At 37.5% G+C, this 27,022-nt stretch overlaps 2 protein-coding genes across 7 annotated transcripts in view; both read left to right on the top strand.

Annotated features, from left to right (window-relative positions):
- The window catches only part of LOC309611944 (uncharacterized protein), a 371,966-nt gene that overhangs the window by 44,431 nt on the left and 300,513 nt on the right, over window positions 1-27,022 (top strand). For 2 of the 6 annotated variants that reach the window (XM_082357009.1, XM_082357021.1), the window contains one exon: window positions 22,918-26,434. The exons of 2 other annotated variants lie outside the window; for them this stretch is intronic. In XM_082357009.1, coding sequence (XP_082213135.1) covers window positions 22,918-23,048 — 131 coding nt within the window. In that variant the 3' untranslated portion in view covers window positions 23,049-26,434. Of the gene's footprint in view, window positions 1-3,760; window positions 7,566-22,917; window positions 26,435-27,022 lie in introns of those variants that run through there. 2 more of the 6 variants (XM_082357013.1, XM_082357019.1) reach the window with 1 other exon arrangement.
- LOC309611946 (RNA/RNP complex-1-interacting phosphatase-like) overlaps window positions 1-27,022 on the top strand; it is a 136,873-nt gene that overhangs the window by 18,901 nt on the left and 90,950 nt on the right. The window lies entirely within an intron of this gene.

The following is a 27,022-nucleotide window of genomic DNA, read 5'->3' as shown; positions in this document are numbered from 1 at the left end:
CTGGCACTTCCAGAGGACATGGTATGCACCGCTGGGTGTAAAGCACACACGTTTACATCTGATTAAATGAGGGAGGAGCCTTGGTGTGTGTGTTTCTGCTTCTAGTTTCAATCTTTCTGATTAAGTTCATTCCTGCCTATAAAACGGTAAACATTTAAAAATAGAAAATAGTCTAAAAATAAATTCTTTCTCAACAAAATGTATCTAGTTAGCCCTCTAGGATGGTGAAAATCAAAAGGACAGACGCCAACAAGTGTTTTCAAGGATGTGGAGAAATGGGAACCTTCATACATTGCTGCTAGGAATGCAAAATGGTAACAATACTTTGCATAACAGTCTGGTAGTTCCCCAAATGGTTAAATATAGAGTTAACTGTATTATCCAGAGTATATCCATTCATCGGCATATGCCCAAAAGAAATGTAAAATACGTCCACACAAAAACTTGTACATGGATGTTCACAGCAGCTTTGTTAATAGTAGCCAAGCAGTGGAAGAAATGCAAATGTCCAGTAACTGATGAATAGATAAGTGAAATATGTGCATTCATACAGTGGAATATGATTTGGCCATAAAAAGGAATGAATACATGCTACAGTGTAGATGAACTCTGAAAATATTAAGTGAAAGAAGCCAGTCACAAAAGATCACATGTTGTATGATTCCATTTACATGAAATGTCCAGAATAATGAAATCTATAGAGACAGAAAGCAGATTAGTAACCACAGCCGGGGCAGGGGCTGGGGCAGGGGTGGGAGATTGGGAGAAATGAGTGACTGCTAATGTACATAGGGTGCTTATGGTAGGTGTTGAAAATGTCTTAAAATTAAACTGGGGTGATGGTTGCACAGCTCGGTGAATACACTGAAACACACTTAACTGTACGCTTTAAATAGGTGACTTTTATGGTATGTTAAGGATCTCAAGAAAGCTATAACAATGTGTTTATTCATGTACGCAAACTAAAATACATGTCGATTATGAAGCCTTATTTGGAGAAAAAAGCTTCTCGGGCTCTCTGTTCTTACATCTTCTGTTACTGAATCAGGGGTACAAGAACAATGGAAGGTGACCAACAGCGTCATTTCCATTTAACAGTGGACAGTCCCAACAAAAATGTGGGCGCTGGGTATTGTACGTTTGGTGCAGTGCTACACACACTACGGCTAGCACTAAGTGCAAACCGTCAGAACCGTGCCGTCACGCTAATTTGACTTCCACAGATTCAATCAATAACCACAATTCACAGGTCTGCACTGTGTGTGACAATTTGTGCTGAGGACCCACCATGGGATAGAACATAGAACTGTTGCTGAATTCATTTACAGATGCCGTCGGTAAACCACAACAATCCACTTTCCTTAGTCCGTGGGAGAGTCTCAGGCATTTCCTCTAATGATCTCATCATCCCTTAGCGCCTGGATGTGAATCAACCCACTCTGTTCTCTGCAACTGGGCTTACGCATAAAGATTGAAGTGACTACAAGTCAACTCACATTATCAGCTACCATGATTTAAGCTTTCTGTTGCAGAGAGTCTTGAAAGGAGATACACACTGGCTGGCTTCTTCTGTTATAATTTCTATTATTGTGAGAGTAAACTCACCTGTTAATGCCTTATTACAACTGGGGAAAAAGTAACTGCCACCATCTCAGAGATGTTTCAGGCTTTTTGTAGTACTTTTTAGTTTAATTAAAATCTAGGTGAAATTCATTCCCGTGTTCATTGATCAGACAAACCATCATAGAGACCCAGGGGGGGGAAAAGAAAAGCTTTTCAATTAAATAATGACTTTTTAGGTGGAAACTGAACTTAGGAAAACATCTCTAATATAGGAAAAAGGCTGTATTTTCTTACATCACCTTATACAGCTATTCTTCATGTATGAAGATTGTTATTGCTGACCTTCTGCCGGCAAGGTGCCTGCTGAAAGATGCTTTTCTTTCAGAAAAATGGGTTTATGCTCATTTATTTATAACCACTAAAGTTTAGGACCAGAGATACACATTGATAAGACAGAGTCAAAATTAGAAATACAGTCGATGGCACCAAAAGACAGTCTTTTCTTGTGAAAAGTTTTTAGATATGCACCGTTCAAACTGGCAACTGGCGTTTCAGTACGAAAACGTACTAGCTCGTCTGCCCCCAAAATAACATTTTGACGTAGATTTAATTCTGAAAGGCAAGATTAGAACTTCTAAAAGCAGGAACTAAGGTGATAACTGTCTAGTAGTCACCATCAGAAAATCAGAACTGGTCAATTACTTCTGCAAGTATGGTAGATGATAACTCTAATATATCCTCCCCCTCAAATCAAAAATGCATTGCGCCTGCAGAATGGTCCTCAGAAAATTTCTTTTCGTACATGAATGAGTAAAGATTGCAGAGACATAACGAATCTGAATAATGCCAAAATTCCAAGTATGGCCATGAGACTGTAGAGTTAAAATGTAATGGAAGTACGTGTCATTAGAACCGAGGTCAAGAAACTAACAGGATGGTAAGGTTCCCAGATAGTGGCTGGGTTTGGGGTAGAAAAGAAAGAAAATCAAGAGCTAAAGTCCTCAATTAATATACAGGAAAAACTGGAAGGTTAGCAAATGATCATTAAAATCTTGTAGAGGGTGGTAGAGCTAGATGACTTAAGTCCCAAAGGATTTTCTATCAGGTTTGAAAAATTATGGTCTGGAAGTGACCCTCTCACTCTCTTTGCTTCTCTGCATTCTCTGAAATCTTTCCTCTTAGCTTTAGTATTTGTGAGGATTATGATCACCTTTTTTACATGGATGGCTCTAAAATCTTTATTCCACTCATGACATACTCATGAGGTCATACGTAGCTATGTTTTTAGATAGTTTCACTTGGATGTTTTGATCTAACTTCAACTTTAATCAATAAAACTCCTTCATATTTCAGTCAGAATTAGTTTCCTCTTCCAATCTCTCCATTTTGATAAGGTGTTTGCATAGTATTTTAGTTGCTTTGGGTAGAAATTTCAAAAGAACCACGGCTATTAATTACCAAGTCCAAGTGATGAGAGTCCAGCTTAGTTTCTTCTCATAAATTAATTGATGAATATCACTTTCTTATTTAAAAATCTCTGCTGACAATTAGCTAAACATTTGGCAATAAAATTATATCTAGACACACAAAATAAATTCCATGTGGATTAAGTGTTTAAATGCATTGCCCTCCACCCTAAATAAGTATTAAAAAAAAAAAAAAAAGGAGAATACTTTTTTATAATCTTGTGGTTGGGGACATCTTTCTTAGCATGGAAAAAAGAAATAAAGAAGTTGAGTACACAACAATGCTATTACACTATTAATACAATATCAATAATGCTCAAGAATTAATAAGAAAAATTCTTCAGAGAAAAATGGGCAAAGGATATAAGCAGCTAATTCTCAAAACAAGAAATGTAAAGAGCAATCTCTGAAACCTAATATTTAAAAAATGCAATTTAAAGCAATGAGTTTTTTCACACATTAGATTAGCAAATATTAAAAAGACTGATACTACCCATAGTTGGCAAAGGAATGAAGAAACACATCCTCTCATACTTTTGGTGGGCACATATATTTGTACAAAATTCCCAGAGGGCACATAGTTAGAGGTGGGGAGGTCTACAGATTACTGACAGTCTTTTAAATTTCTATTATTAATGATCTACTTAGGATTTAAAACTTCTTGGTCAACTCTGTTAATTTATATTTTCTTAGAAAATCACCCATCTAATTTCGGTTTTAAAATATATCAGCCTAGGGCTTCCCTGGTGGCGCAGTGGTTGAGAATCTGCCTGCCAATGCAGGGGACACGGGTTCGAGCCCTGGTCTGGGAGGATCCCACATGCCGCGGAGCAACTAGGCCCGTGAGCCACAACTACTGAGCCTGCGCGTCTGGAGCCTGTGCCCCGCAACAAGAGAGGCCGCGACAGTGAAAACCCCGCGCACCGCGATGAAGAGTGGCCCCCGCTTGCCACAACTAGAGAAAGCCCTCGCGTAGAAACGAAGACCCAACACAGCCAAAAAAATAAAATAAATAAATAAATAAAATCCAGCCATTCATATTAAAAAAAAAAAAAAAAAAGGAAAAAAAAAATATATATCAGCTTAAAGTTGCATACAGTAATCTTTTTAAAAAAAACACTTCTTTGACTGTGGTTATACCCTTCCATACTATTAGTGTTGATCCTTTTCTCATGGTCAGAATAACCAGAGATTTGGTCTATTTTTTTTTTGAAAGAACCAGATCTTGGTTATATCGATCAATTCTGGGGACTGATTTATAGAATGCTTATTTCAATTGTTTCCTAGTTGAGTTTGTTGAACTAAAATATCATTGAAGGCTATACATTTTCCTCTCAATATAGATTTAGTCACATCCCGTAAGTTTTGGATATGTGCTTTTACTGTCATTAATGAAAAAAATTCTATAATCTCAATTTTTAGTTCTCCTGTAGCCCAAAAGCTTAGACTGTTTTAAAATGTTTATTTAAGGAAAAAGTTATAGTTGTTAAATTCCAACCTTATTGTACTGTGGTTAGAGAATATAAGCTTAGTTAGAAATGTTCTACTTTGCGGATTTATCAACATTTTGCCTAAATGTACAGTTAATTTTTGTAAATATTCCGTGGGCATTTGGAACAACTGTGGCTGCTGTGTTTTGGGAATAAAGTTTTCTATAGATACTTTAAATCAAACTTCTTAATATTGCTATTAAAATCTTCCATATCTTTTATCTGTTATATGTCAAAATCTGATAAAAACAATGAAAATATCCCATTCTTGTACTTTTGTCACGTTGTATATTGTAATTATGTCTGGATGAACATATGAATGCACTCTGGTTGAAAGCACAGCAGTAATTTTGGAAGTCTCTGAAAGACTCTTTCTTCCCTTGGAAATTACAGAGTGGAGATAGGGTAGATTCTCAAGACAAGTAACATTTAATTAGAAATGACCCCAAAACGCTACCTTTCCATGGTATAGAAACTTGTATTTCTAATCCGGAAAAACTATAAATTATTGGCAGAAAGGTGGAAGTATAGGAATTTTCATGCATTGCAGGTAGGAATATAGACTGGAAATTAATTTGGTACTAATGTAGAAAATTAAGTATACATATAGCTTATGATCCAAGATTTCCACTTCTGGGTCTGTGCAACAAAGGTAGTCTCACAAGGTCCATAAGGCAATATGGACAAGGATGTGCACTGCTGGTGTTTTGCCTTGTTGGGAATTGACGGCGACCTGGGTGTCCATTACAGGGCAAGTGCATAGGTAGATTGGTAGATGCACTCCATGGAGTACTATGCAGTGATCAGAAACCTGAATTAGACGTGTGTATAGCAATGTGATGAATCTTAAAAATACAAGCTTAGTGAAAATAACAAAAGTAATGACATACCTTTTATATACATTGAAAATACATGACAACACAGAATACATATTTTGTAAGAACTCTTGTAAGCCAAAAGATATTTACATAACAAGGCCAGTTCCGACGGGAGGACAGGAATGAGGATGGGATATGGGAATGAAATTTTAAAAAGAGAGGCCATGAACCTAGGAGTATACTTAACTCAACTCTTGGCAGCTGAAGTTAAAAAAATTTTTTTAACTTTATCTTGGCATAGAAACTGCGTACTAATTCTATGCTTTCGCTCTGCTTCTAGAAGGATTTGTTATGACTAGATTGGAGGTTCAAACAGGTACTTTAGGCAGAAACTAGAACACAATGAAAAGCTTGAGAATTCTCTCTTCCAGCTCATAACTAACGTTTTATGTTTGATCAGTCTGGCTGAGGTCACTTTTTAATTAATGTCACAAAGAAATTTTTATGGTTTCATAGTAGAAAAGATGTGCTTCTTGTTTAAAAAAAAACATGAAAAATTTTTTTTAAAAAAAGTATAATCCCATAATCTTAAAATAATCTGCTAATATTTAATTTTGATCCAGTCATATAAATACATGTAAATATTATATCTTGCTTTTTACCTCTTAGCATATAATGAAATGTATCCTTGGGTTCCAAGATACTGCTTTGGACTGTTGTTTCTCTCCATATATGTGTGATTGTGAAGAGTGATACGAAATTAGCCTGTTTTATAAAAATGTAAGAAACACTGGTAAACATTTAATTAAATATTACTAAAGCTCTCATTTTATTCTCTCATGGAGGTCTCTTTGTTTGGTAGTTAGTTTGTGTTGTTCATTTGCCCCACTGCTGAAAACGTGGGCAACTGGAAATAATGAGAGGTCAAAAATACAGAGAAATTATTCATCTTCAGCTTTTTCTCTGTAAACAAAAACTGTTAAATATGGCTTCTTTTGTACTGACAGTAGTAAACTATCCCTTTTCTTTGATCCCAGTATACACCCAGACATTGAGAGAAAAAGATGGGAAAGGGAGGGGGAAAGAAAGAAAAAACAAGAAGGAGAGAGAGAAAGAGCACAGAGACAAACACAGCAAGAACATGAGAGAAGGAGAGGAGAAAAGGAGTAAGCAGAAGAACAAGAGAGCTACACAGCAGAGACAGTGAGACAAGAGACAGCATGGGGTGGGGTGGAGGAGAGCACAAGTGCACAGAATGCGGGTGCACAGAGGCAGAGAGAAAGAACACAGAAGCAGACAGGGTGCAAAGACACTGTAATAAGAGAAAAGCATGAACTATAGAGCCTGGGGACAGCCTGCATAGACACAGCAGAGAGAGGCACAGAAAGAATGAGTCAAAGAAAGAGTAGGTGTAATCAAAGGAAGAAGGGAAGAACAAGCAGGCAGTTGCACTTATTCCCTTATATTCACTCTTAACCCCTCAAATGTACATGTCCTGGGTACACATGTTCAGGGGGAAAAAAGCATTAGCATATCTAAGGAAACCTGGGTTAAAGATAAGATAGGCAGTTCCAAAAAGAAGAAATACGGTCGATCAACACACAAAAGAAACTAAAAACTCCATGTGATTAAAGAAACGTGGATCAGGATAGATACCATATTTCTGGCCAATGTGGCAAGTATTAACAAGGATGCTGTTGGCAGGTATTGACCAAAATATTATTGCACATTACTGGTGAACAAATAATTGAATCAACATTTCAGAAGGACAATTTAGTAGTGTGGCTTAAACATTTTTAATGTGCCTACTTGGTAACCCAGAAATTCCATGTTTAGAAATGTTTCTCAAGGAAATTGAAAAATTCAGAAAGATGTAACAAGACTACCCATCGAAGTGCAGATTATGATAAAGAAAAATTCCAAAAAAACTTAAATATCTGTCATTAGGAACTAACTAAATATTATATTTATACAATGGAACCCATAAAGCTATTAACAATGACTACATAAATCTTTATTTACTGCATAGAAAGATGTCTATGATATACTAAGTGCAGAGCTTCAAAACAATATACATAGTATGATTTCATTTTTTTGGACTGTTGTTTCTCTCCATATATGAACATGATTTTGAAGACTGGTATGAAATCGGCCTGTTTTATAAAAGTGTAAGAAACACTGGTAAACATTTAATTAAACATTAATAAAGCTCTCATTTTATGCTCTCATGGAGTTCTTCATTTGATATTTAGCTTCATTAGATTGCAGACCTAATAAAATAGATCCAAGATAGGCAGTAGGTATGTGAATCATAAAATATAAACCTGGAAGCTTATCTGTAATGTTAATCACGACTATTTCAGGATGGTGAGAATTATGGGTGATTTCCAAGGTCTTTATATTTTATATATTATCTAAACTCTTTATATTTAGTTACCTTTTTACTTTTATACTCAAAAGTAATAAAATATCTTTTTTGACCAAAGTATTTAGTAATAAAGAGAAGAGAGAGATGTAAAGTGGTAGAAGCATCAACCACAGGCAAGCCCTCCACTCCCCAGTCTATGATAAGGAGAGACATAAGCATGGTTCTAGCTGAGAGGAAGGAGCCTACAGAAAAGGAAGAAATGGAATATAAAAGAGAGAGCGAAAACAAAACTGAGAAAACAGATAATGGATTTTAGAAAATATGACAGCACAGAGACCTTAATGAACCTTTTCTTTCATAACTGAAAGACACAAACAAAAAACATCAAAAAGTAAAAAAATAGGGCTTCTCTGGTGGCACAGCGGTTGAGAATCCGCCTGCCAAGGCAGGGGACATGGGTTCGAGCCCTGGTCAGGGAAGATCCCACATGCCGTGGAGCAACTAAGCCCGTGTGCCACAACTACTGAAGCCCACATGCCTAGAGTCCGTGCTCCACAACAAGAGAAGCCACCACAATGAGAAGCCTGTGCACCACAACGAAGAGTAACCCCCACTCGCCACAACCAGAGAAAGCCCGTGCACAAAGCCCCAAACGCAGCCAAAATAACTAACTACATAAATAAACAAATTTATTAAAAAAGTAAAAAAATATTCAGAATCTAGGGAACAGACTCAACTCACACCACAAAATCCCAGAAATAATGTCTAAAGAAACAACTGGGAATAAATATAAGGAGCCACCACAAAGCTCTTCCTACACAAAGGACCATACAGCAGAAGGGTAAAAGGTGAGTCAACAATTCAAAATATCCCACTGGTATCTCAGAAAAGGGACTGAGGTAATAAGTGGCCCAGGAGAAAGATAAATGTCCCAATTGGAGACACGTTCCCTGTGAAAAAATAGCTCCTTATGTCCTTGCCAGAATGGTTTACTGTATGCCTACTCTGGCCAGGAAGAAGTCAGAAAAAGGGATGGGAAATAACCTTTTAAGTCTAAATGTCTTAGTTTTATTACTAAGATTTGCTAGAAAAAAATAAGGCCTCAGCCATATCACTGCCCACACGACAATGCTATGAAAGCAGCTGCCAGGTGACTTTACAGTAGTGTAATAGCAAAACCCCAAGGGCATGTCCTATAGAACAAGATACTTTCCTCACCTCCACACTTGATAAGGTGGCCATCAATTTATGAGTTTCAAAACAATGGCAGAGAAAAATGTCACCTACTGTAGCTGTCCAGAGTCCTAGAATCAATTACTATCTTTCTGCCTTTCCCAAACTCTGAGGGGCAAAAGAAATACAAGCCATACACAATGAGCCTTCAAGTTCATGTCCTAGGAAGGGGACTCAAGCAGTATCTTGTAAATAGGTAATAAGGTCATCAAATGTGATCAAATAAATGGTTGTGATCAAATAAATGGCTTCCACAGAACTGTTTTGAGACAAAGGTCATCTGAAAACAAAAGAGAAGGATTTATGAAAATATTCTATAGCATTAAAGTGGAAGAAAGGGGGCTTCTCTGGTGGCGCAGTGGTTAAGAATCCGCCTACCAATGCAGGGGACACGGGTTCGAGCCCTGGTCTGGGAAGGTCCCATATGCCGCGGAGCAAGAAAGCCAGGGTGCCAGAATTACTGAGCCTGTGCTCTAGAGCCTGCGAGCCACAACTACTGAGCTCACGCGCCACAACTACTGAAGCCTGTGTGCCTAGAGCCCGTGCACCACAACAAGAGGAGCCACGGCAATGAGAAGCTCCCGCACCACAATGAAGAGTAGCCCTCGCTCACCACAACTAGAGAAAGCCTGGGCGCAGCAATGAAGGCCCAATGCAGCCAAAAATAAATAAATAAAATAAATAAATGTATAAAGAAACAAGTGGAAGAAAGGAAGGAAAAAAAGAAGGGAAAGAGAAAGAATTTATTTTGCCAGAAGGTTTACCCATTTTAGTCAATAAAGAATTTGTACTCTCACTCTAGAGAAAATTTAAAAAGAACATGGACTTAATGAAATGGATCCAAGATAAGCTAGGACAATACAGGGAGACTAAAAGGTAGTTGACAAATTAACACACTTCATCCAAAAATTAATGAATGTCTGCCATGTGTTGGAAAACCAAGGACAGGTACCAAAGGAAAAAAACTGACAGAAATGAAGGGAGACATAGACAATTCAATAGTAATAGCTGGAGACTGCAATAGTACACTTTCAAAATGGATAGAAAAACTCGACAGACCAGTAAGGAAATAGAAGGCTTGAACAACACTATAATCCAACTAGACCTAAAGACATATACATAATACTCCAACCAACAGAAGCAGAATACACATTCTTCTGAGGGAACATAATAATGTTCTCCAGGAGAGACCATGTGCTAGGCCATAAAACAAGTCACAATATATTTACAAACTATACAAAGTATGTTTTCTGACCACAATGGAATGAAACTAGAAATCAATAAGGAAATTTGGGAAATTCAAAAATATAGAGAAATTAAATGACACACTCTTAACTATCAATGTTCAAAGAAGAAATCACAAGGGCAATTAGAAAATACTTTGAGATGAATGAAAACGAAAGCAAAACATCCCAAAACCTTTGGGATGCAGTGAAGGCAGAGCTTACAGATATTTGTATCTGTAAATGTCCATATTAAAAGAAGAAAGATTTCGAAACTATAACCTCACCTTCAACCTTAAGAAACCAGAAAAAGAAGACCAAATAAAACCCAAAGCAGGCAAAATGAAGGAAATTATATAGATTAGAATGAAAATAAATGAATCAGAGAATCAAAAAAAGAGAAAAATCAAAGAAATCAAAAGTTGGTTCTTGGAAAAGGTCAACAAAAATGGACAAATCTTTAGCTAGAATTCACCAAAAGCAAAAAGGGGAAAACTCAAATCATTTACATTAAGAATGAACCAGGGGATGTTACTACCAATCACACAGAAATTAAAAAGGATCATAAGGGAATATTATGAACAATCACATGTCAACAAATTAGGTAACCCAGATGAAATAGACAAATTCCTAGAAAAACAACCTAGCAAAACTGACTCAAGCAAAAATAGAAAATCTGAACAAACCTATAATAAGGACAGAGGCTGAGTCAGTAATCAGAAAACACCCCCCAAAGAAAAGCCCAGGCCCAAACTGGTGAATTCTAAAAAACATTTAAAGTAGAATTAACAACAACCATTCACAAACTCAAAAAACAACATCATCATCAAAACAAAATGAGAAGAAGGATTACTTCCCAATTCTTTCTATAAGGAGATTATTACCCTGATAAAAAAGGCAAAGATACAGTAAAACTACAGACCAATACCCCTTATGAATATAGAAGGAAAATCCTCAACAAAATACTAGCAAACTGAATCCAGCAACACAGAAGAGGGATTATACATTAAAACCAAGAGGAATTTATCCCAGGAAGGCAAAGTTGGTTCAATATATGATTATCAATCAACGTAACACACCATCTTCATAAAGAAAACATAGGATCATTTCATTATATGTAGAAAAAGCATATGGCAAAACCCAAAACCCTTCCATAATAAAAACACTCAACAAAACAGGAATAGAAGTTCCTCAACCTGATAAACGGCATTTATAAAAAAAACTCACAGCTAACATCATGCTTAATGACCAGAAAGATTTCTCCTTAAAATCAGGAACAAGACAAGGATACTCATTCTTAACACTTCTATTCAACACAGTACTGGAGGTTCTAGCAAGGGCAACTAGGCAAGAAAAAGAGATAAATGACATGATATTGGAAAGAAGAAGGAAAACTATCTCTCTTTGCAAATGACACAATATTTTATATAGAAAACACTAAGGAACACACAAACACAAATTACTCAAACTTATAAGCAAGTTCAGCAAAGTTGCAGGAACCAAAATACATACAAAAACCAGTAATATTCCTGTACCACAAGGAAAATTCCCAAAATGAACTTAAGAAACCAATACTAGTTACACTGGTATCAAAAAGAATGAAATACTCAGGGATACTTTTTTTTTCTTAAACATCTTTATTGAAGTATAATTGCCTTACAATGGTGTGTTAGCTTCTGCTTTATAACAAAGTGAATCAGTTATACATATACAATATGTTCCCATTTCTCTTCCCTCTTGCATCTCCCTCCCTCCCACCCTCCCCATCCCACCCCTCTAGGTGGTCACAAAGCACCGAGCTGATCTCCCTGTGCTATGCGGCTGCTTCCCACTAGTTATCTATTTTACATTTGGTAGTGTATATATGTCCATGACACTCTCTTACCCTGTCACATCTCACCCCACCCCCTCCCCATATCCTCAAGTCCATTCTCTAGTAGGTCTGTGTCTTTATTCCCGTCTTGCCACTAGGTTCTTCGTGGCCTTTTTTTTTTTTTCCTTAGATTCCGTATATATGTGTTAGCATACTGTATTTGTTTTTCTCTTTCTGACTTACTTCACTCTGTATGACAGACTCTAACTCCATCCACCTCATTACAAATATCTCCATTTCATTTCTTTTTATGGCTGAGTAATATTCCATTGTATATATGTGCCACATCTTCTTTATCCATTCATCTGTCGATGGACATTTAGGTTGCTTCCATGTCCTGGCTATTGTAAATAGAGCTGCAATGAACATTTTGGTACATGACTCTTTTTGACCTATGGTTTTCTCAGGGTATATGCCCAGGAGTGGGATTGCTGGGTCGTATGGTAGTTCTATTTGTAGTTTTTTAAGGAACCTCCATACTGTTCTCCATAGTGGCTGTATCAATTTACATTCCCACCAACAGTGCAAGAGTGTTCCCTTTCCTCCACACCCTCTCCAGCATTTATTGTTTCTAGATTTTTTGATGATGGCCATTCTGACCGGTGTGAGATGATATCTCATTGTAGTTTTGATTTGCATTTCTCTAATGATTAATGATGTTGAGCATTCTTTCATGTGTCTGTAGGCCATCTGTATATCTTCTTTGGAGAAATGTCTATTTAGGTCTTCTGCCCATTTTTGGATTGGGTTGTTTGTTTTTTTGTTATTGAGCTGCATGAGCTGCTTGTAAATCTTGGAGATTAATCCTTTGTCAGTTGCTTCATTTGCAAATATTTTCTCCCATTCTGAGGGTTGTCTTTTGGTCTTGTTTATGGTTTCCTTTGCTGTGCAAAAGCTTTTAAGTTTCATTAGGTCCCATTTGTTTATTTGTGTTCTTATTTCCATTTCTCTGGGAGCTGGGTCAAAAAGAATCTTGCTGTGATGTATGTCATAGAGTGTTCTGCCTATGTTTTCCTCTAAGAGTTTGATAGTGTCTGCCCTTACACTTAGGTCTTTAATCCATTTGGAGTTTATTTTTGTGCATGGTGTCAGGGAGTGTTCTAATTTCATACTTTTACATGTACCTGTCCAATTTTCCCAGCACCACTTATTGAAGAGGCTGTCTTTTCTCCACTGTATATGCTTGCCTCCTTTATCAAAGATAAGGTGACCATATGTGTGTGGGTTTATCTCTGGGCTTTCTATCCTGTTCCATTGATCTATATTTCTGTTTTTGTGCCAGTACCAAACTGTCTTGATTCCTGTAGCTTTGTAATATAGTCTGAAGTCAGGGAGCCCGATTCCTCCAGCTCCATTTTTCGTTCTCAAGATTGCTTTGGCTATTCGGGGTCTTTTGTGTCTCCATAGAAATTGTGAAATTTTTGGTTCTAGTTCTGTGAAAAATGCCAGTGGTAGTTTGATAGGGATTGCATTGAATCTGTAGATTTCTTTGGGTAGTAGAGTCATTTTCACAATGTTGATTCTTCCAATCCAGGAACATGGTATATCTCTCCATCTATTTGTATCATCTTTAATTTCTTTCATCAGTGTCTTATAATTTTCTGCATACAGGTCTTTTGTCTCCTTAGGTAGGTTTATTCCTAGATATTTTATTCTTTTTGCTGCAATGGTAAACGGGAGTGTTTTCTTAATTTCACTTTCAGATTTTTCGTCATTAGTGTATAGAAATGCAAGAGATTTCTGTGCATTAATTTTGTATCCTGCTACTTTACCAAATTCATTGATTAGCTCTAGGAGTTTTCTGGTAGCATCTTTAGGATTCTCTGTGTATAGTATCATGTCATCTGCAAATAGTGACAGCTTTACTTCTTCTTTTCTGATTTGGATTCCTTTTATTTCTTTGTCTTCTCTGATTGCTGTGGCTAACACTTCCAAAACTATGTTGAATAATAGTGGTGAGAGTGGGCAACCTTGTCTTGTTCCTGATCTTAGTGGAAATGGTTTCAGTTTTTCACCATTGAGGACAATGTTGGCTGTGGGTTTGTCATATATGGCCTTTATTATGTTGAGGAAGGTTCCCTCTATGCCTACTTTCTGCAGGGCTTTTATCATAAATGGGTGTTGAATTTTGTCGAAAGCTTTCTCTGCATCTATTGAGATGATCATATGGTTTTTCTCCTTCAGTTTGTTAATATGGTGTATCACATTGATTGATTTGCGTATGTTGAAGAATCCTTGCATTCCTGGGATAAACCCCACTTGATCATGGTGTATGATCCTTTTAATGTGCTGTTGGATTCTGTTTGCTAGTATTCTGTTGAGGATTTTTGCATCTATGTTCATCAGTGATATTGGCCTGTAGTTTTCTTTCTTTGTGACATCTTTGTCTGGTTTTGGTATCAGGGTGATGGTGGCCTCGTAGAATGAGTTGGGGAGTGTTCCTCCCTCTGCAATATTTTGGAAGAGTTTGAGAAGGATAGGTGTTAGCTCTTCTCTAAATGTTTGATAGAATTCGCCTGTGAAGCCATCTGGTCCTGGGCTTTTGTTTGTTGGAAGGTTTTTAATCACAGTTTCAATTTCAGTGCTTGTGATTGGTCTGTTCATATTTTCTATTTCTTCCTGGTTCAGTCTCGGCAGTTTGTGCATTTCTAAGAATCTGTCCATTTCTTCCAGGTTGTCCATTTTATTGGCATAGAGTTGCTTGTAGTAATCTCTCATGATCGTTTGTATCTCTGCAGTGTCAGTGGTTACTTCTCCTTTTTCATTTCTAATTCTATTGATTTGAGTCTTCTCCCTTTTTCTCTTGATGAGTCTGGCTAATGGTTTATCAATTTTGTTTATCTTCTCGAAGAACCAGCTTTTAGTTTCATTGATTTTTGCTATTGTTTCCTTCATTTCTTTTTCATTTATTTCTGACCTAATCTTTATGATTTCTTTCCTTCTGCTGGCTTTGGGGTTTTTTTGTTCTTCTTTCTCTAATTGCTTTAGGTGCAAGGTTAGGTTGTTTATTCGAGATGTTTCCTGTTTCTTGAGGTAGGCTTGTATTGCTATAAACTTCCCTCTTAGCACTGCTTTTGCTGCGTCCCATAGGTTTTGGGTCGTCGTGTCTCCATTGTCATTTGTTTCTAGGTATTTTTTGATTTCCCCTTTGATTTCTTCAGTGATCACTTCGTTATTAAGTAGTGTATTGTGTAGCCTCCATGTGTTTGTATTATTTACAGATCTTTTCCTGTAATTGATATCTAGTCTCATAGCGTTGTGGTCGGAAAAGATACTTGATACGATTTCAATTTTCTTAAATTTACCAAGGCTTGATTTGTGACCCAAGATATGATCTATCCTGGAGAATGTTCCATGAGCACTTGAGAAAAATGTGTATTCTGTTGTTTTTGGGTGGAATGTCCTATAAATATCAATTAAGTCCATCTTGTTTAATGTATCATTTAAAGCTCGTGTTTCCTTATTTATTTTCATTTTGGATGATCTGTCCATTGGTGAAAGTGGGGTGTTAAAGTCCCCTACTATGATTGTGTTGCTGTCGATTTCCCCTTTTATGGCTGTTAGTATTTGCCTTCTGTATTGAGGTGCTCCTATGTTGGGTGCATAAATATTTACAATTGTTATACCTTCCTCTTGGATCGATCCCTTGATCATTATATAGTGTCCTTCTTTGTCTCTTGTAATAGTCTTTATTTTAAAGTCTATTTTGTCTGATATGAGAATTGCTACTCCAGCTTTCTTTTGATTTCCATTTGCATGGAATATCTTTTTCCATCCCCTCACTTTCAGTCTGTATGTGTCTCTAGGTCTGAAGTGGGTCTCTTGTAGACAGCATATATATGGGTCTTGTTTTTGTATCCATTCAGCCAGCCTGTGTCTTTTGGTGGGAGCATTTAATCCATTTACATTCAAGGTAATTATCGATATGTATGTTCCTAGTCCCATTTTCGTAACTGTTTTGGGTTTGTTATTGTAGGTGTTATCCTTCTCTTGTGTTTCTTGCCTAGAGAAGTTCCTTTAGCATTTGTTGTAAAGCTGGTTTGGTGGTGCTGAACTCTCTCAGCTTTTGCTTGTCTGTAAAGGTTTTCATTTCTCCATCACATCTGAATGAGATCCCTGCTGGGTAGAGTAATCTTGGTTGTAGGTTTTTCTCCTTCATCACTTTAAGTATATCCTGCCACTCCCTTCTGGCTTGCAGAGTTTCTGCTGAAAGATCAGATGTTAACCTTATGGGGATTCCCTTGTGTGTTATTTGTTGTTTTTCCCTTGCTGCTTTTAATATGTTTTCCTTATATTTAATTTTTGACAGTTTGATTAATATGTGTCTTGGCGTGTTTCTCCTTGGGTTTATCCTGTATGGGACTCTCTGTGCTTCCAGGACTTGATTAACTATTTCCTTTCCCATATTAGGGAAGTTTTCAACTATAATCTCTTCAAATATTTTCTCAGTCCCTTTCTTTTTCTCTTCTTCTTCTGGGACCCCTATAATTCGAATGTTGGTGCGTTTAATGTTGTCCCAGAGGTCTCTGAGACTTTCCTCAGTTCTTTTCATTCTTTTTTCTTTATCCTGCTCTGCAGTAGTTATTTCCACCATTTTATCTTCCAGGTCACTTATCCGTTCTTCTGCCTCAGTTATTCTGCTATTGATCCCATCTAGAGTATTTTTAATTTCATTTATTGTGTTTTTCATCGTTGCTTGGTTCCTCTTTAGTTCTTCTACGTCCTTGTTAAATGTTTCTTGCATTTTGTCTATACTATTTCCCAGATTTTGGATCATCCTTACTATCATTATTCTGAATTCTTTTTCAGGTAGACTACCTATTTCCTCTTCATTTGTTAAGTCTGGTGTGTTTTGACCCTGCTCCTTCATCTGCTGTGTGTTTTTCTGTCGTCTCATTTTGCTTATCTTACTGTGTTTGGGGTCTCCTTTTCACAGGCTGCAGGTTCGTAGTTCCCGTTGTTTTTGGTATCTGTCCCCAGTGGCTAAGGTTGGTTCAGTGGGTTGTGTAGGCTTCCTGGTGGGGGGGACTAGTGCCTGAGTTCTGGTGGATGAGGCTGGATCTTGTCTTTCTGGTGGGCACGTCCACGTCTGGTGGTGTATTTTGGGGTGTCTGAGGCCTTATTATGATTTTAGGCAGCCTCTCTGCTAATGGATGGGGCTGTGTTCCTGTCTTGCTAGTTGTTTGGCATAGGGTGTTCAGCACTGTAGCTTGCTGGTCATTGAGTGATGCTGGGTCTTGATGTTGAGATGGAGATCTCTGAGAGATTTTTGCCGTTTGGTATTACGTGGAGCTGGGAGGTCTCTTGTGGACCAGTGTCCTGAAGTTGGCTCTCCCACCTCAGAGGTACAGCCCTGATGCCTGGCTGGAGCACCAAGAGCCTTTCGTCCACACGGCTCAGAGTAAAAGGGAGAAAAAATAGAAAGAAAGAAAGAAAGAAAGAGGCTATAATATAGTGAAGTAAAAGAAAGCTATTATAAAGCAAAGCTATACAGACAAAATCTCACCCAGAAGCATATACATATACACTCACAAAAAAAGGAAAAGGGGAAAAATTAATATATCCTGCTCCCAAAGTCCACCTCCTGAATTTGGGATGATTCGTTGTCTATTCAGGTATTCAACAGATGCAGGCACATCAAGTTGTTTGTGGAGTTTTAATCCGCTGCTTCTGAGGCTGCTGGGAGAGATTTCCCCTTCTCTTCTCTGTTCGCACAGCTCCTGGGGATCAGCTTTGGATTTGGACCCGCCTCTGCGTGTAGGTCGCCTGAGGGCGTCTGTTCCCCGCCCAGACAGGACGGGGTTAAAGGAGCAGCTGCTTCGGGGGCTCTGGCTCACCCAGGCCGCGGGGAGGGAGGGGTACAGAGGAGGCGGGGCGAGCCTGCGGCGGCAGAGGCCGGCGTGACGTGGCACCAGCCTGAGGCGCGCCGTGCGTTCCCCCCGGCGAAGTTGTCCCTGGATCACGGGACCCTGGCAGTGGTGGGCTGCACAGGCTCCTGGGAGGGGCGGTGTGGAGAGTGACCTGTGCTCGCACACAGGATTTTTGGAGGCGGCAGCAGCAGCCCCAGCGTCTCACGCCCGTCTCTGGGGTCCGCGCTGATAGCCGCGGCTCGCGCCAATCTCTGGAGTTCGTTTAGGCGGCGCTCTGAATTCCCTCTCCTTGCGCGCCGCGAAACAAAGAGGCAAGAAAAAGTCTCTTGCCTCTTCGGCAGCTGCAGACTTTTTCCCGGTCTCCCTCCCAGCCAGCTGTGGTGCGCTAACCCCTTCAGGCTGTGTTCACGCCGCCAACCCCAGTCCTCTCCCTGCGATCCGACCGAAGCCCGAGCCTCAACTCCCAGCCCCGCCCGCCCCGGCGGGTGAGCCGACAAGCCTCTCGGGCTGCTGAGTGCTGGTCGGCACTGATCCTCCGTGCGGGAATCTCTCCGCTTTGCCCTCTGCACCCCTGTGGCTGCGCTCTCCTCCGTGGCTCCGAAGCTTCCCCCCTCTGCCACCCGCAGTCTCTGCCCGCGAAGGGGCTTCCTAGTGCGTGGAAATCTTTCCTCCTTCACAGCTCCCTCCCACTGGTGCAGGTGCCGTCCCTATTCTTTTGTCTCTGTTATTTCTTTTTTCTTTTGCCCTACCCAAGTACGGGGGGAGTTTCTTGCCTTTTGGGAGGTCTGACGTTTTCTGCCAGCATTCAGTGGGTGTTCTGTAGGAGCAGTTCCACGTGTAGATGTATTTCTACTGTATCTGTGGGAAGGAAGGTGATCTCCGCGTCTTACTCTTCCGCCATCTTCTCTTCTCCCCCCTCAGGGATACTTTTAACAACAGAAGTGCCAAACTACAAAGAAGTGGAACCCACAAACATCGTTGAAGAAATTAAAGATGACCTAAATAAATGGAAAAACACCCCAGTTCATGGATTAGAAGATTTAATATCGTTATGACAGCAGTACTCCCTAAATTTTTCTACAGTTTCAATGCAATCCCTACCCAAGATTCAAGTTGTCTTTTTTTTTTTCTTTTTGGCAGAAATTATTGACAAGCTGATCTGAATATTCCTATGACCTAAGAATAGATAAAACAATCTTGAAAAAGAAAAAACAAAGTTGGAGGAGTCACACTAATTAGACAGTGTGGTAGTGGCATAAAGAGTGACATATAGATCAATAAAATAGGGTTTATAGTCTAGAATAAACCCTTACATTTATAATCAATCGCTTTTTTTTTCATTTTTTAAGTTTATTTTTATTTTTCTGATTTTTTTTTTTCTTATGATCAATTGATTTTTGCCAAGGGTGCCCAGACAATTCAATGGAAGAAAGAATAGTCTTTGCAACAAATGGTACTACGACACTGGCTATCCACAGGCAAAATAATACAACTGTACTACCTCAATGCCACATACAAAAGTTAACTAAAAAATGATCATAGAACTAAAAGTAAGAACTACAATTATAAAACTTTTAGAAGAAAATAAAGAGTAAATATTTTGTAACCTTGGGTTAGACAATAGTTTTAGATATGACATGAAAAGCACAAGTGACAAAAGAAGAAACAGACAAATTGTACTTTGTCAAAATTAAAACTTTTGTACCACAAGTAAAGTCATCAAGAAAGTGAAAAGGATGGCACAGAATGAAAGAACATGTTTGCAAAACATATCCTAATAAGGGACTTGTATTCAGAATAGACAAAGAAACAGAACTCAGTAATAAAATGACAAATAAGCCAATTTTAAAATGGGCAAAGGATTGGAATAGACATTTCTCTAAAGGTAAACAAATGGCCAATAAGCATATGAAAAGATGCTCAACATCTTAGTCATTAGCGAAATGCAAATTAAAATCATTAAAAAGTGAGATACCTCTTCACACCCATTAAGATAGTTATTATCAAAAGACAGACAACAAGTGTTGATGAGGATGTAGACAAACTGAAATATGATCCAGGTGGGAATATAAAATGGTGCAGCCACTTTGGCAAACACTTTGGCAGTTACTCAGAAGCTTAAACAGAGTTACCATATGATCCAGCAATTCTACGCCTAGGTATATACGTAAGAAAATTGAAGGAACATGTCCACACAAAAACCTGTGCATTAATGTTTACAGCAGCATTTTTCATAATGGCCAAAAAAGCAGAAACAATCCACATGTCCAACAACTCATGAATAAACATGTTGTATATGTATTTGAAATACTGTTTGTTACTGTTCATAACAAACAACAAGTACTGATTCCTGCTACAAAATGGATGAACCTTGAAAATATTAAGTAAAAGAAGCCAGACACAAAAGGCCACATATTGCATGATTTGCTTATAGAAAATGTGCCCAATGGGCAAATCCATAGATACAGAAAGTAGATTAATGGTTGAAGGCTAGGAAATGACTGTGAAGGGGCACAGGGTTTCTTTTTGGTATGACAAAAAGTTCTGGAATTAGTGGTGACAGTTGTATAACCTCCTCTGAATATATTAAAAACCACTAAATTGTATACTTTACAAGAATGAATTGTAAGGTATGTAAATTTTATTTTTAAAAAATCAATAGAGATTGACCAACGCTGAGACATACCCTGGGAAAGTAAGAAAACTTAAATTTTAAAAACCCAACAACAATCCAGGATCCAATAGGGAAAAAATATTAGGGTTGCCTCTGGCACAGAAATATTAATTGTATGTGCCCAGAAAGGGGGAGCAAATCTGACTGAGTTTTGAATTAAAGATTATTATTCAAAAGTTTTATACCCAAACAAGTTGTTATTCCTATACAAAGGTTACAGAATGATAATCTCAAATTTATAAGAACTGAAGAGATGCTCACTCCTGAACAACTGTTGAAAAATCTAGCTAAATAATAAAATTATTTAAATTAATAAACTCACAAACAGTTACACTGAAAAGACTGATGATATTGACCCCCTTTAAAAAACACATAAAATGGTGATTTTGCTTATAACATGGAAGAAAAATGCTATACTTCTTAAAAATAAAGCTAATCAATACAGTAGTAATACTACCATAATGAACTGAGACAACATTCACAAAATTAACGAATATTGTTATGTTGGGGGAAGTGTGTGTAGGTGGAGAGTGGGGAGAAGTAGGGCAAGTGCAACCAGTTTCTTAATTTTTTATATAATGGAGTCAATAGATACTATTTCATATCTGAGTGGTACATTGAGACAGTGGCTTAAGCATATTTGTTAATTACATGGCTGCTAAGTTAGCAAAAAAAAACAACTCAAAGAAAATCATATAGCAATAAAAAAAATGGAAAACAATAAGAAATCATTAAAAATGATAAGAAACCCTGAAGAACCAAAACAACTTTGAAAGAGAACAACAAAGTTGGAGGATTCACACTTCCTGATTTCAAAACAGTAATACAATAACACTGTGGTACTGGCATAAAGATAAATAGATCAATGGACTAGAATAGAGAGCCCAGAAATAAACCTTTGTGCCACATGGTCAAATGATCTCTGACCCTTGACAAGGGGCCAAGACCATTCAACAGGAAAAGAGCAGTCTCCTTAACAAATGGTGCTGGGAAAACTGGATATGCACATGCTCTTAAAAAGAATGAAATGGGGAAAAAAAAAAAAGAATGAAGTTGGAGCCTTATCTTACATCGTATACAAAAATTACCTCAAAATGGATTAAAGACCTAAAACCATAACATTCTTGGAAGAACACACAGGGGAAAAGCTTCATGGCATTGGACTTGGTAATGACTTCTTAGATATGACACCAAAAGCACAGGCAGCAAAAGTAAAACTCGACAATTGGGACTACATCAATATTAAAAATTTCTGGGCATCAAAGGACACAATCAACAAAGGTGAGAAGGCAACCCACTGATTGGGAGAAAAATTTATAAATCATATATCTGATAAGAGGTTAATACTCAGAATATGTAAAGAACTACTACAACTCAATGACCAAAAAATAACGCGATTCAAGAATGGGCAAAGTACTTGAATAGACATTTCTCCAAAGATGATATACAAATGGCCAAGAAGTATATAAAAAGATGCTCAATATAATCATGAAAGAAATGCAAGTCAAAAACATATCACTTCATACACACTAGGATGCCACTATAAAAAAAAAAACAAAATAACAAGTGTTGACAAAGATGTGGAAAAAGTGGAACCATTGTGTGCTGTTGGTGGGACTGTAAAATGGGCAGCTGCTGTGGAAAACAGTAGGGTGGTTCCTCAAATAATTAAAAATAGAACTACCATATAATCCAGCCATTCCACTTCTGGATATGTAACCCCCAAAATTGAAAGTAGGATCTTGAATGGATATTTGTACACTCATGTTCATAGCAGCATTATTCACAATGGTCTACAGGTGGAAGCAACACAAGTATCTATTAACGGATGGATGAATGAATGAACAAACAAAATGTGGTATATACATACAACGCAGTATCATTCAGTCTTAAAAAAAAGACAATCCTGTCAGATAGTACAACACTGATGATCCTTGAGGACATTATGCTAAGTGAAGTAAACTTGTTACTTAAGGACAAATACTGTATTCCAATTACGTGAGGTACCTAGAGTAGTCAAATTCTTAGAATGGTGGTTGCCAGGGGCTTGAGCATAAGGTGGAATGGGGAGTTGCTATTTGAGTCAATGTAGAAATTCAGTTTTGCAAGATGAAAAGAGTTCTAGAGATGGGTGACGGTGATGTCTGCACAACAATATGAATGTATTTAATACCATTAAACTACACCATGCACAAAAACAAATTCAAAATGGATTAAAGACTTAAATGTAAGAACTGAAACCACAACCAAAAAAAGAGACAAAACTTCTTGAAGAAAACACAGGCACTAAGCTCTTTGACACTGATCTTAATAATTTTTTTTTGCATATGTCTCCTCAGGCAAGGGAAACAAAACCAAAAATAAACAAATGGGACTACATCAAACTAAAGAGCTTTTCCACAGTGAAGGGAACTATCATCTACTGAATGGGAGAAGATATCTGCAAGCAATCTATCTGATAAGGGGTTAATACCCAGAATATACAAAGAACTCATACAACTCAACATCAAAAACCCAAACAACCTGATTTTTAAAAATGGGCAAAGGATCTGAATAGACATTTTTGCAAAGAAGACATACAGATGGCCAAGAGGCACATGAAAAGATGCTCAACATCATTAATCATCAGGGAAATGAAAATCAAAACCACAATGAAATATCACCTCCCACTTGTCAGAATGGCTATTAGCAAAATACAACAAGTACTGGCAAGGATGAAGAGAAAAGGGAACACTCGTGCACTGTTGGTGGGAATGTAAATTGGTGCAGCCACTATGGAAAACAGTTTGGAGGCTCCTCACAAAATTAAAAACAGAACTATCACATGATCCAACAATTAACATATGGGTATTTTTCTGAAGAAAACAAAAACACTCATTCGAAAAGGTATATACACCCCTATGGTCACTGCAGCATTATTTACAATAGCCAAGATATGGAAGCAACCTAAATGCCCATGGATAAAGAAAATGTGGTGTATATATTTATGAAATGGAATATTGCTCAGCCATAAAAAGAATGAAATCTTGCCATTTGCAACAACATGGATGGACCTAGAGGGTATTATGCTAAGTGAAATCTAAAAACCAAAACAAACAAACATAACAAAACAGAAACAGAGTTATAGATAGAAAACAAACAGGTGGTTGTCAGAGGGGAGGTGGTGAAGGGAGGAAAGAAATAAGTGAGGGAGATTAAGAAGTCCAAACTTCCATTTGTAAAACAAATGAGTCTCGGGTATTAAGTGTACAGTGTGGGGAATACAGTCAATAACTATGTAATATCTTTGCATAGTGGCATATCGTAACTAGACTTACCGTGGTGTTTGAAATGTATAGAAATATCAAATCACTATTTTGTGCACAGGAACTAACAGAATGTTGTAGATTAATTATACTTCAGAAACAAGATAACAAACTCATAGAAAGAGATCAGATTTGTGGTTAACAGAGGCAACGGGTGGGGGGAGGGAGTGGGAATTGGTTGAGGGCAGTCAAACTTCCAGTTATAAGGTAAACAACTCTTAAGGATGTAATGTACAACATGATAAATAAAACTAACACTGCTGTATATTATAGATGAAAGTGGTTAAGAGAGTAAATCCTAAGAGTTCTCATCACAAGGAAAATATTTTTTTCTATGTCTTTAATTTGGTATCTGTATGAGATGATAGATGTTCACTAAACTTACTGTGATAATCATTTCATGATGTATGTAAGTCAAATCATTATGCTGTACTCAAACAAACAGTGCTGTATGTCAATTAAATCGATAAAACTGGAAGAAAAATAAATAAACTAGAATTACAAAGAAAAAATGGTTAAGATGATAAATTTTGTTATGCATATATTATCACAATTAAAAATAATAAAGAAAAAGAAAGAAAACACGAGAATCAAATACTTAGGAATGAACTTAGACAAGAAGGTATAACACTTGTACATTGGCAACTACAAGACCTTACTGGAAGAAATTAAAGACCTAAATAAATTGAAAAACATCCTGTGTTCATCGGCTGGAAGACAATGTTGTTAAGATGGCAATAAACCCCAAAGCAAGCTACATATTAAATGCAATTAACATAAGATTCCCAACAACCTTTTCAGCAGAAATGAAAAAAAGCTGATCCTAAAATTCATATGGAGACACAAGGGCCCTGATTGGCCAAAACAGTCTTTAAAAAGAACAAAGTTGGAAGACTCATACTTCTCAATTTTAAAACTTACAACAAAGCTCCAGTAACCAGATCAGTGCAGTAATGGCATACAGATCGGCATATAGATCAATGGAACAGAACTGAGAGCCTAGAAATAAACCCTCACATCTATGGTCAACTGATTTTTGACAAGGGTGCCAAGACCATTCAATGGAGAAAGAACAGTCTCAACAGCTGATTTTGGGACAATTCCATGTGGAAAGAATGTTTGACCCCTACCTCATACCATATAAATAAATTAACTCAATATACATCCAAGATGCAAATGAAAGAACTAAAAGTATAAAATTCTTGAAAGAAAATATACGGACAAATCTTCATGACTTTGGATTTGGCAATGGTTTCTTAAATATGACACCAAAAGCACAGGCAACAAAAGAAAAAATAGGTACACTGGGGCTTCACTGAAAGTAAACTGCTGTGCTTCACAAAACAGTAGTAAGTGAGTGAAAACACAACCCAGAGAGTGGAAGCAAATATTTGCAAATTACACATCTGATAAGATTCCACAATCCAGAATATATAAAGAACTCTTACAACTCAAAAACAAAAAGGCCAAACAACTTAATTAAAAAGTGGGCAGGGACTTCCCTGGTGGCTCAGTGGTTAAGAATCCACCTGACAACGCAGGGTTCATGCCCTGGTCCAGGAAGATCCCACATGCCACGGAGCAACTAAGCCCAGGCGCCACACTACTGAGCCTGCACTCTAGAGCCCACGAGCCACAAGTACTGAGCCAGCAAGCCACAACTACTGAAGCCCACGCACCTAGGGCCCGTGCTTTGCAACGAGAGACGCCACCGCAATGAGAAGCCCACACGCCACAACGAAGAGTAGCCCCCGCTCGCCACAACTAGAGAAAGCCTATGCACAGCAACGAAGACCAAATGCAGCCAAAAATTAATTAATTAATTAATTAATTAAATTTTTAAAATGGCCAACAAGCACATAAAAAGATACTTAACATCATTAGTCATTATGCAAAGGGAAAGGCAAAACAAACCACAATCAAAATGACAATGAGTGTGAGATACCACTTTGTACCTACTGGGATGGCAAAAAAAAAAAAAAAAGTAAACAAAGAGTGTTGGTGAATGTGGAGAAATTGGAACCCTTAGAAATTGCTGCTGGGAATGTAAAATGGTGTGGCCACTGTGAAAAACAGTTTGATGGTTCCTAAATAAGCTTAAAATAAAACTACCAAATGACCCAGCATTTTCAACTCTTACATGTATACCCAAAAGAACTGTATGTAGCTGTTCAAATAAAAACTTGTACACAAATGTTCATATCAGGTCTATTCACAATAGCCAAAAGGTAGAAACAACCTAAATGTTCATGAATGGATGAACACATAGACAAAATGTGTCTAAACATATAATGAAATATTATTCAGCCATAAAAAGCAATGAAGTACTGACAGATGCTGGGACATGGATAAATCTCAGAAAGATTATTCTAGAGTCAAAGAAGACTGACACAAAGGCCACATATGATATGATTCCAATTAAATGAAATAACCAGAATAGGCAAGGTCACAGAGGCAAAAAGTAGATTAGTGATTGACAGGGGCTGGTAGGAAGGGGGAATAGAGAGTAACTGCTTAATGGGTATGAGGTTTCCACTAGGGTGATGAAAAAGCTCTGGAACTAGATAGTGGTGATAGTTGTAAGACACTGTGAATATACTCAGCGCCACTGAACTGCATACTTTAAAATGATAAAACTGTAAACTTTGTTACGTATATGTATTCTAGTACACACACCAAAAACCCCTCTATCTGCATCCTTTCCCCCTACCTCCTCTATGGAACAAAAAGCCTCAATCTGTGTCTGTCCCAATTTTTGGCTTACTTTAAAAAAGAGTCTTATTGTACTATTTATATGTGTAATTACTGTCATTTAATACCTACCAAAAAGTCAATTGAGAAATAATATTTATGGTTAAATGTCTGAATGTTTTGTGCCTTCTTTCAGCTAAACTAGTGGTCTCCAAATTGTTTTGATCATGGGGTCCCACTGATAAAATATTTTTGAGTACAAACTACTAAAGTAGATACTTATTTATAAATTATATATTATTGCTGTACTCATGCCCTGTAAAACATATACAAAAATATAAATTTTAAAAGGTTCATACTCCAATGAACCATTTTGCAAGTATCCCTATTTGGAGAGCACCTCTCCAAATCAATTTTATCTTGGGTTAAAGTAATGGTCTGCATTTAC

The sequence above is a fragment of the Balaenoptera borealis genome, assembly GCF_965194805.1.
Source record: "Balaenoptera borealis genome assembly, chromosome: 15".
NCBI lineage: Eukaryota > Metazoa > Chordata > Mammalia > Artiodactyla > Balaenopteridae > Balaenoptera > Balaenoptera borealis.
The sequence above is the reverse complement of the archived record's forward strand: the minus strand, read 5'-3'. Positions and strand labels throughout refer to the sequence as shown.